General features: G+C 40.4%; 1 protein-coding gene across 1 annotated transcript in view; it reads left to right on the top strand.

Annotated features, from left to right (window-relative positions):
* EGF (epidermal growth factor) overlaps positions 1 to 14382 on the top strand; it is a 54905-nt gene that overhangs the window by 20590 nt on the left and 19933 nt on the right. Inside the window, exons 8-13 of the mRNA XM_070948493.1 lie at positions 2680 to 2802; positions 4533 to 4658; positions 5743 to 5879; positions 7963 to 8111; positions 9770 to 9874; positions 12178 to 12401. Coding sequence (XP_070804594.1) covers positions 2680 to 2802; positions 4533 to 4658; positions 5743 to 5879; positions 7963 to 8111; positions 9770 to 9874; positions 12178 to 12401 — 864 coding nt within the window. The remainder of the gene's footprint in view (positions 1 to 2679; positions 2803 to 4532; positions 4659 to 5742; positions 5880 to 7962; positions 8112 to 9769; positions 9875 to 12177; positions 12402 to 14382) is intronic.

The raw sequence follows: 14382 nt of genomic DNA, 5'->3' as shown, positions 1-14382 counted from the left end.
TGCCACTGCATTGTAGTTTCTGTTTACTCTTCCCAGATATTTCATATATTTTCACCATATCCTAAATTGTGATTCTGTTGTTCTGCAGGATTCTAATATAAGATGGTATCACTACTGAGATATGTTGTGAAATAGTTTGGTAGAAGATTATCTAGGGATATAGCGAGATGGACAAAAGCTGAGTTTTCTGAATCTTTTCATTATCAGTGCAAATAATAGAGGGGCATTTCCCCTGGGCAAGCTGTTGGATGAACAAGGGCATTAATCTTTTTTTCATGTAGTACAGAGACGTGCAGTTTAAGCCTCCAGGCCTCGTGAGCTCCCCAGAGTGTATACAAAAATTACTGCCAAATTGTGATGTTTGAGGATGGCAGCAATGAAACATTATCTCTATTGATTATTCTTAATCAAAAATTAAATGGGAAGTTAGCATGGTGAAAAGCAGAAGACTAGCTTTTAAGCACAGTGTTTCTAAGAATGCTTTTTGATCGTACACAATAGCAGCGTGCATAGCATTTGAAAGGGCGGTGTTGTGGCCCGCTGCCGCCCAGCAGAGCTGACAGCAGAGTCGGACAGTGAGGAGGTTGGGGAGGAACTTGGGCCAGTCCTGGGGGCTGGGGAAAGCTCAGACAAGGGCTCTACGTTGGAGGCAGAACGGAAGCTAAACAGCAGTGAGCCAGAGGAACAGTTCAAGCCTGTTCCCAGTGTGTGCATGTGCAGAGCTGCCAGAAGACAAGAAGAACTCAGAAAGCAGGGTCGACTTGGGAGTAAAGCCACACCTTGGAGGTGATTGGCCCCTCCCATATGAAACAAAAGAGCAAATAGGGAGTGGGCTTTTGCAGAAAACAATTGATTAGTTCCTTGACTCTGAGAGACTCTGTGCCAAGTTGTGCCTTGTACTGTGTTTGGAAACAAGTTATGTGGCAGCTTGCCAAGCGAGATAAGGTGTGTTGATAAATATTCTTCTGAAAGACTGTTTGGACAGGTCTTGCTGACTGTGAATGAAAGTAATTCACAGTCATGTAAATAAAAGAGGTCTTGCCAGGAACAAGACTCTGCTTCCTGCTTTTTAAGGGAGCCTAGGTCAGAACAGGCGGCGACAATATGTTAGTGTGAACAAGACATCTCTTCAAAAATCTTAAAACAGCCCTGTCCTTTACAACAAGGGTTCCCAACGTCCTTGTTAGGAACTGGGCTGCACAAGTGAGTGAAGTTTCATCTGCGCATCTGCAGGTTCTAGGTAGCATGCGAAACCACAGGACCCCACGGAAAAATTGTTTTCTACAGAACAGGTCCCTGGTGCTCAAAAATTTGGAGATCGCTGCTTTACAAGGTTTGTGTATCTCCTTTGAAAATTATCCTTGTCTCCAGCTGCATTTGTTTCACTGGCAATCAGAGAATGAGTCCAGAGAAGACGCACAACCAGAAGTACTAAATCTATTCTAAGGTTACACAATAGAATCTTGCAAAACTCTATTGTATTTCTCTCCTTCTTTTCTTTTACTCTCTGGAAAACTATGTTGTATACCTTTGAAACTTTCTTATGCTCTCCCTTCTTTTGTGGACTATGATAGCAATCACACTTAGACTTATATAATGCTTCACATTGCTTTATAGCCTTCTCTAAATGGTTTACAGAGTTAGCATATTGCCCCCAACAATTTGGGTCCTTATTTTACTGACCTCGGAAGGATGGAAGGCTGAGTCAACCCTGAACTGGTCAGGATCAAAGGAATTGAACTCCTGGCAGTGTAAGCAGAGTTAGCCTGCAATACTGCATTCTAACCACTGCGCCACCATGATTTCTTTTATAAACTTTTATAAGCTGACAGTCCAACATGAGGCTCTGTCTCATGACACAGTACCAGTGAAAATGTTGCTTGTGTAAACGTAAAGGTAAAGGTTCCCCTCGCACATATGTGCTAGTCGTTCCTCACTCTACGGGGCGGTGCCCATCTCCATTACAAAGCCGAAAAGCCAGCGCTGTCCAAAGATGTCTTCGTGGTCATGTGGCTGGCATGACTCAATGCCAAAGGCGCACGGAACGCTGTTACCTTCCCACCAAAGGTGGTCCCTATTTTTCTACTTGTATTTTTTATGTGCTTTCAAACTGCTAGGTTGGCAGAATACCGGATGGATGCTGGGAGGCAAGACAGTTTTTTCCCTTTGTTTTCCTCCCCAAAAGCTAGGTGCGTCTAATAGTCCAGAGCATCTTATAGTCCAAAAAATATGGGTACTTTAAAATTCTTCAAATTTTAAAAGAAAGTTACATCAGCGGTTAATGAACAAGGAAACAAATAAAAGGGAAGGGGAGGGTACAATGAGAAGAAGCTTTCTCATGATGTTTTTAGTCATGCTTTATTAGTTTAATTATTAAATATTTACCTTTTGTCAATTTTTTTCTGTCACTTATACACCCCTTCTCTAGAGAAGCCTTTACCTAACTGGCTTGCTCTGTTTTTAGCTTTAGAAAGTGGAAATATATTCTTTTTTTAAAAAAAATACCTATCAAGTTAGCAATTCTTGGCCTATATGACATAAGTACTGGAAAGGAGTGGATGGAAATAATATCAGTGATATAACACATAGCAAGTAGCTTGTATTTAACTCTTGCTTGAATTCCTCCAACTTATTTCTATCATTTTTTAAAAACATGTTCTTTTTTTTAATGCATCGTAGAACTGATTTCCTGTTCAAGCAATTATATTCACTGCAGTTATGATTGTGGACAGACACCCGAAGGGCCTATTTGCTTTTGTCCTGAAGGATCAGTTCTCCAAGCCGATGGAAAAACATGTTCAGGTAAACAAATATAATTATTTTTCAGTGCTTTTTCTGAAAATTATGCTGTAGATGACAAATGCTAGACATTGAAATAGGATAATATTTTATAATTAACAGTGTTTAGCATTAGTATTGTATTTCAGCTTTCTCTAGCCCGGTGTTGAACCAACCTGGCACTGGAAATATTTGATTAATTCCTATAAAGGTAAAGGTTCCCCTTGCACATAAGTGCTAGTCGTTCACAACTCTAGGGGCAGTGCTCAGCTCCGTTTCAAAGCCGAAGAGCCAGCGCTGTCTGAAAACGTCTCCATGGTCATGTGGCCGCATGACTAAATGCCAAATGTGCATGGAACACTGTTACCTCCCCACCAAAGGTGGTCCCTATTTTTCTACTTGCATTTTTTACGTGCTTTTGAACTACTAGGTTGGCAGAAGCTGGGACAAGTAACGGGAGCTCACCCCATTATGCGACACTAGGGATTCGAACCGCTGAACTGCCAACCTTTCGATTGACAAGCTCAGCGTCTTAGTCACTGAGCCACTGCATCCCTATAATTATAATAATATAAGGAGTATAATCCCTATACTCCTGAGTTAAACATGAGGTACTGGACAGGAGTTATAGAAGCACAACATACCTAGAAGAATCCAAGCCTGGCAAAACAATAGTGTTTAAACCATTTTCTTTACCTTCTTTCAGTAAAAAAGCAGTTGGAATCTGCTGGGGATGGGGGAATCAAAAGGTATAATATCTTTATTGTGAAATAAGAGTGAAAATTAGTGTCAATTAAAACTATTTGCAGGCTTTAAAGAACTTTTGAATAAATAAGGTTGTTAGAAGGTATAAAAAGAAGAAAGGAATGAAAAAGTTGGCTGACATTCATGCCATGTTTACTATACGCCACAATTGGTTTTTAGGTAGAAAAATTGAGACATTGAGATTTACAAGTAAAGAGTATGCGTTGCCAGGAGTTCTCATACAGCATTCTAGGAGTAGGAAGCAAACATTTTTGTAAGCTACCCATCGTTTGAAATATAAATGCTACTATTGGATATTTTATCATATCTGTACAGTAATAAATTGTGATAAACTTTTTCTTTATTTGAAATAAAAATTTGAGCTGTTAAAGTCCAAACTATTTAAATCCTTCGTGAGATATCCAGAGATATGACTGGTGAGAAGTAGAAGAGGTATCAAGTATGTTGTTGTAATATTAACAAGAGATAATTTAAGCTTTCACATTAGGGAGCAAAAACCCAAATTGGGAAGAAATATAATCTAATGGAAGAAAGTTTCATGCTGAGTGAGAAATTTGGAAGTTGTGGTCAACTGAATTTGAAGGACACCAGGGTCGGAGGAGGCTGATCTAAATGATATAAATATAAATATAAATGATATAAATGTTTGAAATACTTTAAAACTGCCCTATTATCCATTATTGACCCATATTAATTACTGCCCAAGACAGACAATTTAGGAAGCAGAATTCCTTTGGAATATTCTTTTGTTATTGACATCCTGATGGAATACAGTGAGATATAGAGGGTCCTTATCTCCATCTCCATCTACCCTGGGAGTCCCTAAATTAATAACCACCAGCCATAGTTCAACTAGAGATCATCTGTAAAAGATGTTTACTATAATACTTACTGAAGCTCAGCAGAACGAAACATGCTATTTCATGTCAGTCTAAGACGTGCAGTGACTTTAGATGAATATCCATTTTTAAAAAGTGAATCTGTTTTAGGTTGTACATCACCTGATAATGGTGGTTGTAGCCAGATTTGTACATCTTTGAGTCCAACAACCTGGGATTGTGGTTGCTTTCCTGGCTTTGATCTCCAGGAGGACAAAAGACATTGTGCTGCTTTAAGTAAGTATTGTGATCGTTGGACTCGTCCTCATATTCTTCTAACTGAGACATGAAAATTCCCCCATAAATTGCTTTTAAAAGACATGTAGTGATATCATATAGGATTTTCCCTCTTCACTCAATTCACACAATTTTTGCAGTGGATCTATGTATAGTGGATCTATACAATCTATGAATCATCCTTGAAGATATAGTAGATGACATTGTGATAATCTTTCTGCCTCCAATTTAGGCCAATTTAGGCTGATGCAGGAATAACCCTTCTCTCAGTAACAGGATACTGATTTATGGACATTTTGGCATGGGTTGCAAAAGGGATTGGACAAGTGCTTTTTGCAGGTGCATCTGTTCATGTAATGCCAGACTGGTGTTTCTGGTTGTTCTGAAATAAACTGCTCTAGCACATGGTGCATTTTGCTAAAATGTATGGCTAAATATAAGCTTAGATGGATCTTAAAGAGATCTAGGACGATTTTCTTTATTTGCTTTTCCATTAATACAAATGGGGGCTGATATTTCACCTTTTTTTAAAAAAAACATACCCTGTAGATATCCATGATAGGACAGAATTGAAGGCATAGCTAAGCAAAATAGTCCAGCTTAATATGGGAAGCATTATTGAGTCACAAATTGGTGTTTAATAAAAGACTGAAATTGATAGGGTATTTTTTGGGAGGGGGGCTGGCTAAGGAAAAATTTACACTTATATTTATGTTCTACTTAAATTTATTATGAAGTTTTCTTTTAGCCAAGTACTACTGGCATATCTTCAGAGCAAGATATATCTAATGCAGGTAATTCCTCTCCTGAGGAAAAAAATGGAAGTATGTAGTAATATTCATCTACTTGTTTTGAAAGATATAAGCAGCTGTCCCATATAGCATATGTTAAATTTATTGGCAGGTTATCACCTTGGTTTCTTATAATCATTTTGTAGTTAATGTAATCTGTGATTAGTGCCATGTAAGGATTGTACATGAGAAGAAAAGAGAGAAAGCCCATGCTACAATTTGCTTTTTTCCATTTTTATCTGCAGAGTGTTGAAGTAGAAGACTTAACATGTTACTACATTTATTACAAACAGGACCAAAGCCGTTTCTGTTGTTTGCGAACAGTCAAGATATCCGTAGCATTGCTTTTGATGGGACGGAATACTCAAGAGTCCTGGGCTGGCAGATGGGAATAGTCTTAGGTCTGGACTGGGATCCGATGGAAAGTAAGGTAAGGCTTTTCTTTAGACAGGGGGATTTCAAAATATTGCAAAGATCAATGCTCTTACTGCATTGAATTTTAACTGTTCAGTTCATAGTGCTCCATGATATATATAAAGTCCTTCTTATTGCTATATGCCTTGGGCCAAATGACTTGGATTTCCTAAAACAATGAGCACTTATCAGCATTTATATGTTCACATGACATATGTGGGCTTCACATAATTTAACAACTGGTTCGCTCCAGCACCAAAAATGTGAGCGTGTGCAGCTAAGTAGGGCGGCATAGCGCCGGGATGGAAAGGCGGGAGGGTGGGCGGGCCCACCTGCAGGTCACAACTACCGGTTCACCCAAACCAGTACGAACCGGCTGAATCCCACCCCTGTAAATGTCACACCTAAACTTGCCACATTTTAAACATACTAACTACGGTAAATGATTCTATTAGCAATAGCAATAGCATTTACATTTACTCTATATACCGCTTCACAGTGCTTTACAGCCCTTTCTAAGTGGTTTACAGAGTCAGCATATTGCCCCCAACAATCTGGGTCCTCATTTTACTGACCTCTGAAGGATGGAAAGCTGAGTCAACCTTGAGCTGGTGAGGATCAAACTGCTGGCAGTTGGCAGAATTAGCCAAAAATACTGCATTCCAACCATTACGCCACCATGGCTTTATTGGTGATATTCACACATGGTGATATTCACACATTTAGCACCTTGATTAAACACTATCTGTATATCAATAGGTTTGGGACAAACACAATCTCAACTTTGTAAATAATGTAGCTTTATTATTTATTTATTTATTTATTTATTTATTTATTTATTTATTTGCTCAAATAGATGTCATTAATGTGAAAGTTGTGAGAGAAGAAATCCTATCCCCAGCTAAGAATTATAGTACAGGTGGTAGTGAACTTACAGCCATTCAGTTACAAAATAATTGAAAAAGTGACTTATGACTGGTGGTCCTCACACTTACAACCCTTGCAGCATCCCCACAGTCATGTGATCAAACATCAGGTGCTTGGCAACCGGCATGTATTTCCAATTATTGCAGCATCCTTCAGCAGCCTTCCCAGTCAGCATCTGATAAGCATAGCCAATGAGAGGAAGCTGGCTTTGCTAGCTAAACAATCACTTGATTCATGGATGTCAAACTCGAGTCAAGGCCCATGGGCCACATCGGGCCTGCAATGTGGCTGGATCTGGCCCACGGGACCGTCCTGGAAAATGTAAGGGGCCAGCCCATGTTGCTTCCACCCAGTCTACCCGTATTGCTTCAGCCCAGTCTACCCGCGTTGCTTCAGCCCAGTCTAGCCAATGCGCCTTTGGCCCAGTCTACCCAATGAAAAGCGGAAACATGCCAGCAGTTTGGGGAGTGGCATCAAGCTGGCCATGCCCACCCACCTGGCCATGCCCATCCGGCCACGGGTGAAATGTAAAATTTGTTACTACCGATTCTGTGGGCATGGCTTGATGGGGGGTAATGTGACTGGGTGGGCGTGGCCAACTTTTTTTAAAAAAAACTTTTCAAAGCATTTTTTCTACAACCTCTTTGGCCGAAGAGGTTGCAGAAAAAAATGCTTTGAAAAGCCTCTGATGATTTCAGCTGAGCCGCGCGATCATCAGAGGCTTTTTTTTTTTACTTTTAAAAGCATTTTTTGGCGGAAGAGGTTGTAGAAAAAATGCTTTTAAAAGTTAAAAACAAAAGCCTCTGATGATCGTGTGGCTCAGCTGGGCATGTGGTGGTGGTGGGGCGCACAGATTTTTGCTACCGGTTCTCCGAATCACCCGCCACCATCGCTACCGGATCGGGTGATCCAGTCCAAACCGGGAGCATTTCACCCCTGCACCTGGCCCCCCGAGGTTGACCACAGCCCTGATGCGGCCCTCAATGAAATTGAGTTTGACACCCCTGACTTGATTCATTGTAAACAACTGCAATGAATTGTTTAACAATCATGGCAAAAAAAGGTTGAGCACAACTCACTTAATAACTCACTTGCTTAGCAACAGAAATTCTGCAGTTATAGGTTGAGGACCACCTATAATCATCTATAAACCTTTGGTTTTCTTCTTACAGATTTATTTTACCCATACAGACCTGAACTGTATAGAGAGATCTGATCTGGATGGCACCAATCGTGAAAAAGTTGTATGTGACGCAAGTGAAAGACCAGAAGGATTAGCATTGGATTGGATTAATCGCAAATTGTACTGGACTGACTCCAGGTATGCTTTTTGCATAAATATTGTAGGACACCTACTGGTAGTGAAAAAAATATGGTGATAACTAATCAAGTGGGAAAGAAAGAAAGAAAGAAAGAAAGAAAGAAAGAAAGAAAGAAAGAAAGAAAGAAAGAAAGAAAGAAAGAAAGAAAGAAAGAAACTGAAATGTTTCTGAAATGGTAGCATGCATTTGTGTACTTAAGATTAGTCATAATAGAAAGACTTAGAGATTAAAAAAAGACTCAAAGAGACCCTTTGTTGAATAATATGCTAACCAGAAGCATTCATATAATGCAATTTCTTTATTGAACAGTGAATGTATCTCCTTTCGTAAAAACAGGAAACCAAGGAACATCACTAGAAAAAAAACACTCCCAATCAATTGTGTCCGAGATGTTATTTTTAATTCACTTCACAGATCTCCCTTCCAGGAATTACACATATGAAGGGAACACTTTTGATTATATCAACAAAACCATAAAAAATACTGCCTTCTTAAGAAACAGGTTAGCAATTGCTGTATTTGCCTATAGTAACAATTGGTTTTGAAGAAATGGAGGTAGTGACAGATTTTATTTTCCTGGGCTCCAAGATCACTGCAGATGGGAACTGCGGCCAAGAAATTAAAAGACACTTGCTCCTGGGGCGGAAAGCTATGGCAAATCTAGACAGCGTACTAAAAAGCAGAGACATCATCCTGCCAACACAAGTGCGTATAGTCAAGGCTATGATTTTCCCAGTTCCAATATATGGCTGTGAAAGTTGAAGCATAAGAATCGCTGAGTGCCAAAGAACTGAGGCCTTTGAACTATGGTGCTGGAGAAGACTCCCTTGCGAGTCCCTTGGACTGCAAGGTGATCAAACCAGTCAGTCCTAGAAGAGATCAACCCTGACTGCTCTTTAGAAGGCCAGATCCTGAAGTTGAAACTCAAATACTTTGGCCACCTAATGAGAAGGAAGGACTCACTGGAGAGGAGCCTAATGGTGGGAAAGATTGAGGGCAAAAGAAGAACGGGACCACAGAGAACGAGGTGGATGGATGGAGTCACCGAAGCAGTAGGCGTGAGCTTAAATAGACTCCAGAGGATAGTAAAGGGCAGGAAGGCCTGGATGAATGTTGTCCATGGGGTCACAATGGGTCGGACATGACTTCGCAACTAACAACAACAACAACAATTGGTTTACAAAGCCAGTTTGATCTAAAGATTAAGGCACCAAGGTAGAAACCAGGATAGCTTGAGTTCTACCCCTGCCGTAGGCATAAAACTAGCTGGATGATTTTGGACCAGTCATTCTTTTTCAGCCCTGAGAACAAAGCAATAGGAAACCATTTCTGAAAAATCTTGTCCAAGAAAACCACAGGGACTAGTCCAGGCAGTCAGCAGGAATCAAAAATTGACTTGAAGACGTACAGATAATAATAGATGCTTTTCATGAAGTTACTAATTTAATTTATGGATTCTGGTTGCTCCTACTCCTGGTCCTATTCAGTTCTTATTCAGTTTACAACTTCTGTTAATAGAAGAAGATAGAACTGAGGAGAAATGTTTAAAATGTTTAATTAATATCATGGTATAAGAGAATCAACTCGAAGGAGGCAAGTAAAGTGACAGATTAAAGTTATTGCAATATGAAACCCCATTCTGTGTATCTACTTGTAGGAAATGTAGTATTGAAAGTAGTAATCTAAATGGAATGCAGAGAAAAATAATCATCCAGGAGAAGGCGTTCCATCCTCAAGGAATTGCTGTTCATCCATTTACCCGGTAATATATCAAGTCAAATTTGTTTTCAAACTATTATTGGGTGATATAGACACCCAAGAATAAAGTCTGTGAAACCATTGCTTCTGTTGCAACTATTTTATCTGTGCAGAGATTTTGCAGGTATAATTATTGAAGGTGCAGATTGAGTGGAGGGGGGGGGGTGGCCTAGAGGTGGAGCTCTTGCCTCACAATTAGGAGGCTATGAGTTCGATCCTAGATAGAGGCAGATATTTCTCTCTCTGGGCACAATGAGAATAAAGCTGCTGTGAACTCTGCATTGGCGACAGGATGAGCATCCGGCTAGTAAACACTCAGCTCCATTCAGTTGCCCCAACTCAACCCTGATGCAAGGGATTACGGGATCATTAAAAGACAAAAAAAAAGTTATTGAAGGTGCAGATCCAATGGCTTCTAATTCTTTAGCACCTCATGAGCTACTGACCACAAAGCAGAAGTAGAATATAGATAAACGGTTATTTATTCTGTGTTCATACATACAAGACCAGGCTAGTTAGAGCAATAGTCTTCCCAATAATGATATATGGGTGTGAGTGATGGACACTAAGAATGGCTGCTTGAAGAAGAATTGACACCTTTGAACTATGATACTGGTGTAAATTACTGCGTATACCATGGACAGCCAGAGTAACTAACAGAGAGGTGTTAAATCGTACAAAACCAGACACATCACTCAAAGCTAAAATCATAAGACTATGTCTGCTCTACTTTGGCCATGTTATGCATGCAAATTCATTGGAAAAGTCAGCGATGCTAGAAATGATTAGTGGAACAAGAAGAAGGGGCAGGCAAAGAACATGCTGACTTAATAACATCAAATCTTGCTTAGCGCGTTGTAAGCCACCCTGAGTCTCCGGAGAAGGGCGGCATATAAATCAAATTAAAAAAAAAAAATCTAGTACAAAATTCAGTGGTGGAATTCAAATAATTTAACAATTGGTTCACCCAGGGTCATCAGGTTGGCTGTCGTGGGAGGCGTGGCCCAACCTGACCCTGGGCGAACTAGTTGTTAAATTACTCCCCCCACTTTCAAAGTGGATCCTGGACGCTATGCTGCAATAGAGAAACAGGCAACAGAGCAGCCGGCACAAGGGAAGGAGGAGGAGGAGGAAGAAGAAAGAGGGAAAGCAGCCTTCTCCTTCCCTTGCGCCGGCCACTCTGTTGCCTGTTTCTCTACTGCAGCACAGCGCCCAGGATCCACTTTGATAATGGGGTGGGGGGGTCAATTTAACAACCCCTTCACCCAAACCAGTGCGAATCGGCTGAATCCCACCAATGACAAAATTGAACATCCAACAACTGAAAGAAGCTGTTTTTGGAGGGTATTATGGAGAGCACTTGCCAGTAGAGTCACCAAGAATCAGACACAACTACCGTATTTTTCGGCGTATAAGACGCACCTACCTTTTTTGGTGAGAAAAAGAAAAAAAAGAAATCTCCCTCTGCCTCCCAGCAATTTTACCTCATTGCAGCAAACAGCAAGCAGCCTGCTTTACTTTCATTTTCGTTTTCAGCATAGCTTGATTAGCACAAGGGAAAAAAAAATCTGCTCCAGCAATTTACCTCCTTGCAGCAAGCATCAGAGCCCTGCGCAAAACAGCTGAGAACAAAACAGCTGAGAGTTGGGAGGCCAATCCAATCAACTTGTGCTAATTAGGATGTGCTGAAGCTGAAAGGAGCTGTTTTTTCTTGCTGCTTGCTGCAAGGAAGTAACTGCTGGGAGGCAGAGGCCAAAGGGTGGGGGCTAGTGGGTAGGCGGGGCTACATTCAGTGTATAAGATGCACCTAAATTTTCACCCCCTTTTAGGGGGGAAAAAGGTGCGTCTTACACTCTGAAAAATATGGTAAATGGTTAAACATAACAAATTTTATGTTCTGTCTGTTCATCATTCTGCCTGCTCTTTGTTTAAGAGATTGGTAACCGGAGGTCACTTCCTTCTGCCTTTCTTCTCAGACAGCCATGCACAGAGCACATGCTCTTTGACTCTTCTCCAGATAGTTAGCTAGATGTTTGATTTTCTTTTATCCCCATGAGGCATTTCCTCTAAATAAATTTCATTTTCTGTTCCAGTCATAAATCCGGTAATTGTCCAATGACTTTTGCCTCCTATATTTTAATCATGGTTGAGGGATAAACGATGGATTTTAAAACACAAAATTATTACCTATGGATATTGTTTATATTTCACTCTGACAGATATAGATTTTTATGTGTTCTTTGTTCTGCAACGTGAAAGGATTTTTTTAAAAAATGCAATGATTTACTTTGTTTTCCTTCAATAAAGGGAACTGTTTTGGACAAACCTAGGGATCAATCCACATATTGGAAAATCTACTTTACAAGGCTCAGAGCGTGTCATTATAGCAAATTCAGACTTACTTTGGCCCAGTGGAATAACTATTGACTACGCCGAGGACAAGCTGTACTGGTGTGATGCCAAAATGTCTGTTATTGAAACTGCAAACCTGGATGGTTCTAACCGCCAAATACTTACACAGAATGATGTAGGTGAGGCTTTGGGATGCTAGTTTTCTATCCAATGATGCACATATCAAAATGTCAAATGGAAGAATGACCTCAGTTGAGTGACCTCCCTTTTTTTTGTACTACTTATACGTCACTGCTGTTCCAGAAAATTGATTAGGGTCCCAGTCAGTGGTGGGTTTCAAATTTTTTTACTACCGGTTCTGTGGGTGTGTCTTGGTGGGCATGGCATTACTTGGTAGACATGGCTTGGTGGGCGTGGCAGGGAAAGGATACTGTAAAATCTCCATTTCCTTCCCACTCTAGGGGAAGGTTATTGCAAAATCCCCATTTCCTCCCAATCAGCTGGGACTTGGGAGGCAGAGAATAGATGGGGGCGGGGCCAGTCAGCATTTTTACTACCGGTTCTCCGAACTACTCAGAATTTCTGCTCCCGGTTCTCCAGAACCGGTCAGAACCTGCTGAAACCCACCTCTGGTTCCAGTGATGAAAGCAGCAAGTTCTTGCAAATATCCATGATAGTCAGCTGGTTATTTGCTGCTGTTGGTCACCCATCCATATTGTATTACTTCTCTGGTTTGATTCCACCTTGCCCCAAGATGAGGGTCAGGCAGCCCTGTGGAAAATGAAGAAGAAAAATGGGGGGGGGGGGGGGCGGGGTTGGAATGGGAAGCAGGAAAGTGTTAAAGGAATTATATCTAGACTCTGTTTTGGAGAGCAAAGAGCAATAGGACTCACCTGGTCCACATTCCAATGTATGTTTGTTTTGATAAATCAACAGGGCCCTAGTTAAAGGAGTAGTGAACTTAACAAAGGGACTGGTGTATGTGTCTCTCCCCACCCTCCCTCCCTCCTGACTTTCTTGAAGTTTTGTGTAAAGAAATGTGAACAAATTTTGAAAATTGAAGTACTGTGTACCCATAAAGGGAAGAAAATCGAATACATACTTCCCTCCTCCCTTTAGCCCAGCTATTAATAGGTTAATATTACTGTAGTGATTCTTATTGCAGCACTACTGCCATCTAGTGCCCATTCCTGTAATTTAAGGTACTGAAAAGATGCTTCTGTGGAGGAGACAGATCTAAGGAGGATCAGTCTTGAGATTCAGTGTTAGCTCTGAGTTGGTGATAATATGCTTCCAACTACCAGTTGCAGGGGAAGAAGAGCAGAGGAGACCTCTGCTTGTGAGCGCCATAAATGCAAATCTATCTAACAACTAGCAAGAAAGTGTTGGACTAATCCAGCAGGGTTACTTTTTATGTTCTTAGATAAAGGTATTATGTTTATATGAGAACAGAAGAAACATTTGTGTATGCATTCTAAAACTTCCAGTGATTTTTGTGCATTCTCTGGTTGTTGGCTGGTACAAGGGCCAGGCTTTTAGGTGAAGATGGGCAATCATTTGCTGGCTTGGCTGCACTAAAAGAAGGACAAAAAAGTGAGGATATGTCATATATGCAGATACAGTCAAGATTTCCAATATTCTCTCTGTTTGGAGTGGGGAAAATGTTGAGGTTTTTCTGTCTATACTTTTTTGTGTGCGTCCTGTATATAAAATGGCAAGAAGTGTGACTGATTTTTAAAAATTGTGCCGTTTTGCTCCAGTTGTGCGATTAAAAAAAAGGATCACCGGTTGTCTTTTTATTTCACCAGGCTGGTCTGGCCTAACCTCTCCCATTCTCTTTTTAATGTAAATTTTAATGTAAATTTTAATTTGTTCTTAACCTGGGGTTTTAAATTTGTCTTGGGCTAAATTGATTTAATTCGATTTTACTTCTGCTCTTAAATTTTTGTATTCTATGTGTTTTATCTTGTGCCTCTTCACCGCCCTGAGTCCTTCGGGAGTAGGGCGGTATATAAATCAAATAAAATGAAAAAATGAAAATAAATAAAGAAATGAAAGTCGGAATATATATCTCCCTAAAGCTACAGATTACACCCTATTGTGTTAAGAGAGCAAAGATAAAGACAATACTTATAACTGATGTTAATACAAGTAGTCCTT

This window comes from Pituophis catenifer, unplaced genomic scaffold (genome assembly GCF_029215685.1).
Source record: "Pituophis catenifer annectens isolate HBS135680 unplaced genomic scaffold, rPitCat1.0.hap2 SCAF_8, whole genome shotgun sequence".
In the NCBI taxonomy this organism is placed as follows: domain Eukaryota; kingdom Metazoa; phylum Chordata; class Lepidosauria; order Squamata; family Colubridae; genus Pituophis; species Pituophis catenifer.
Note: the sequence above shows the minus strand (reverse complement) of the source record. Positions and strands in the feature narration are given on the sequence as shown.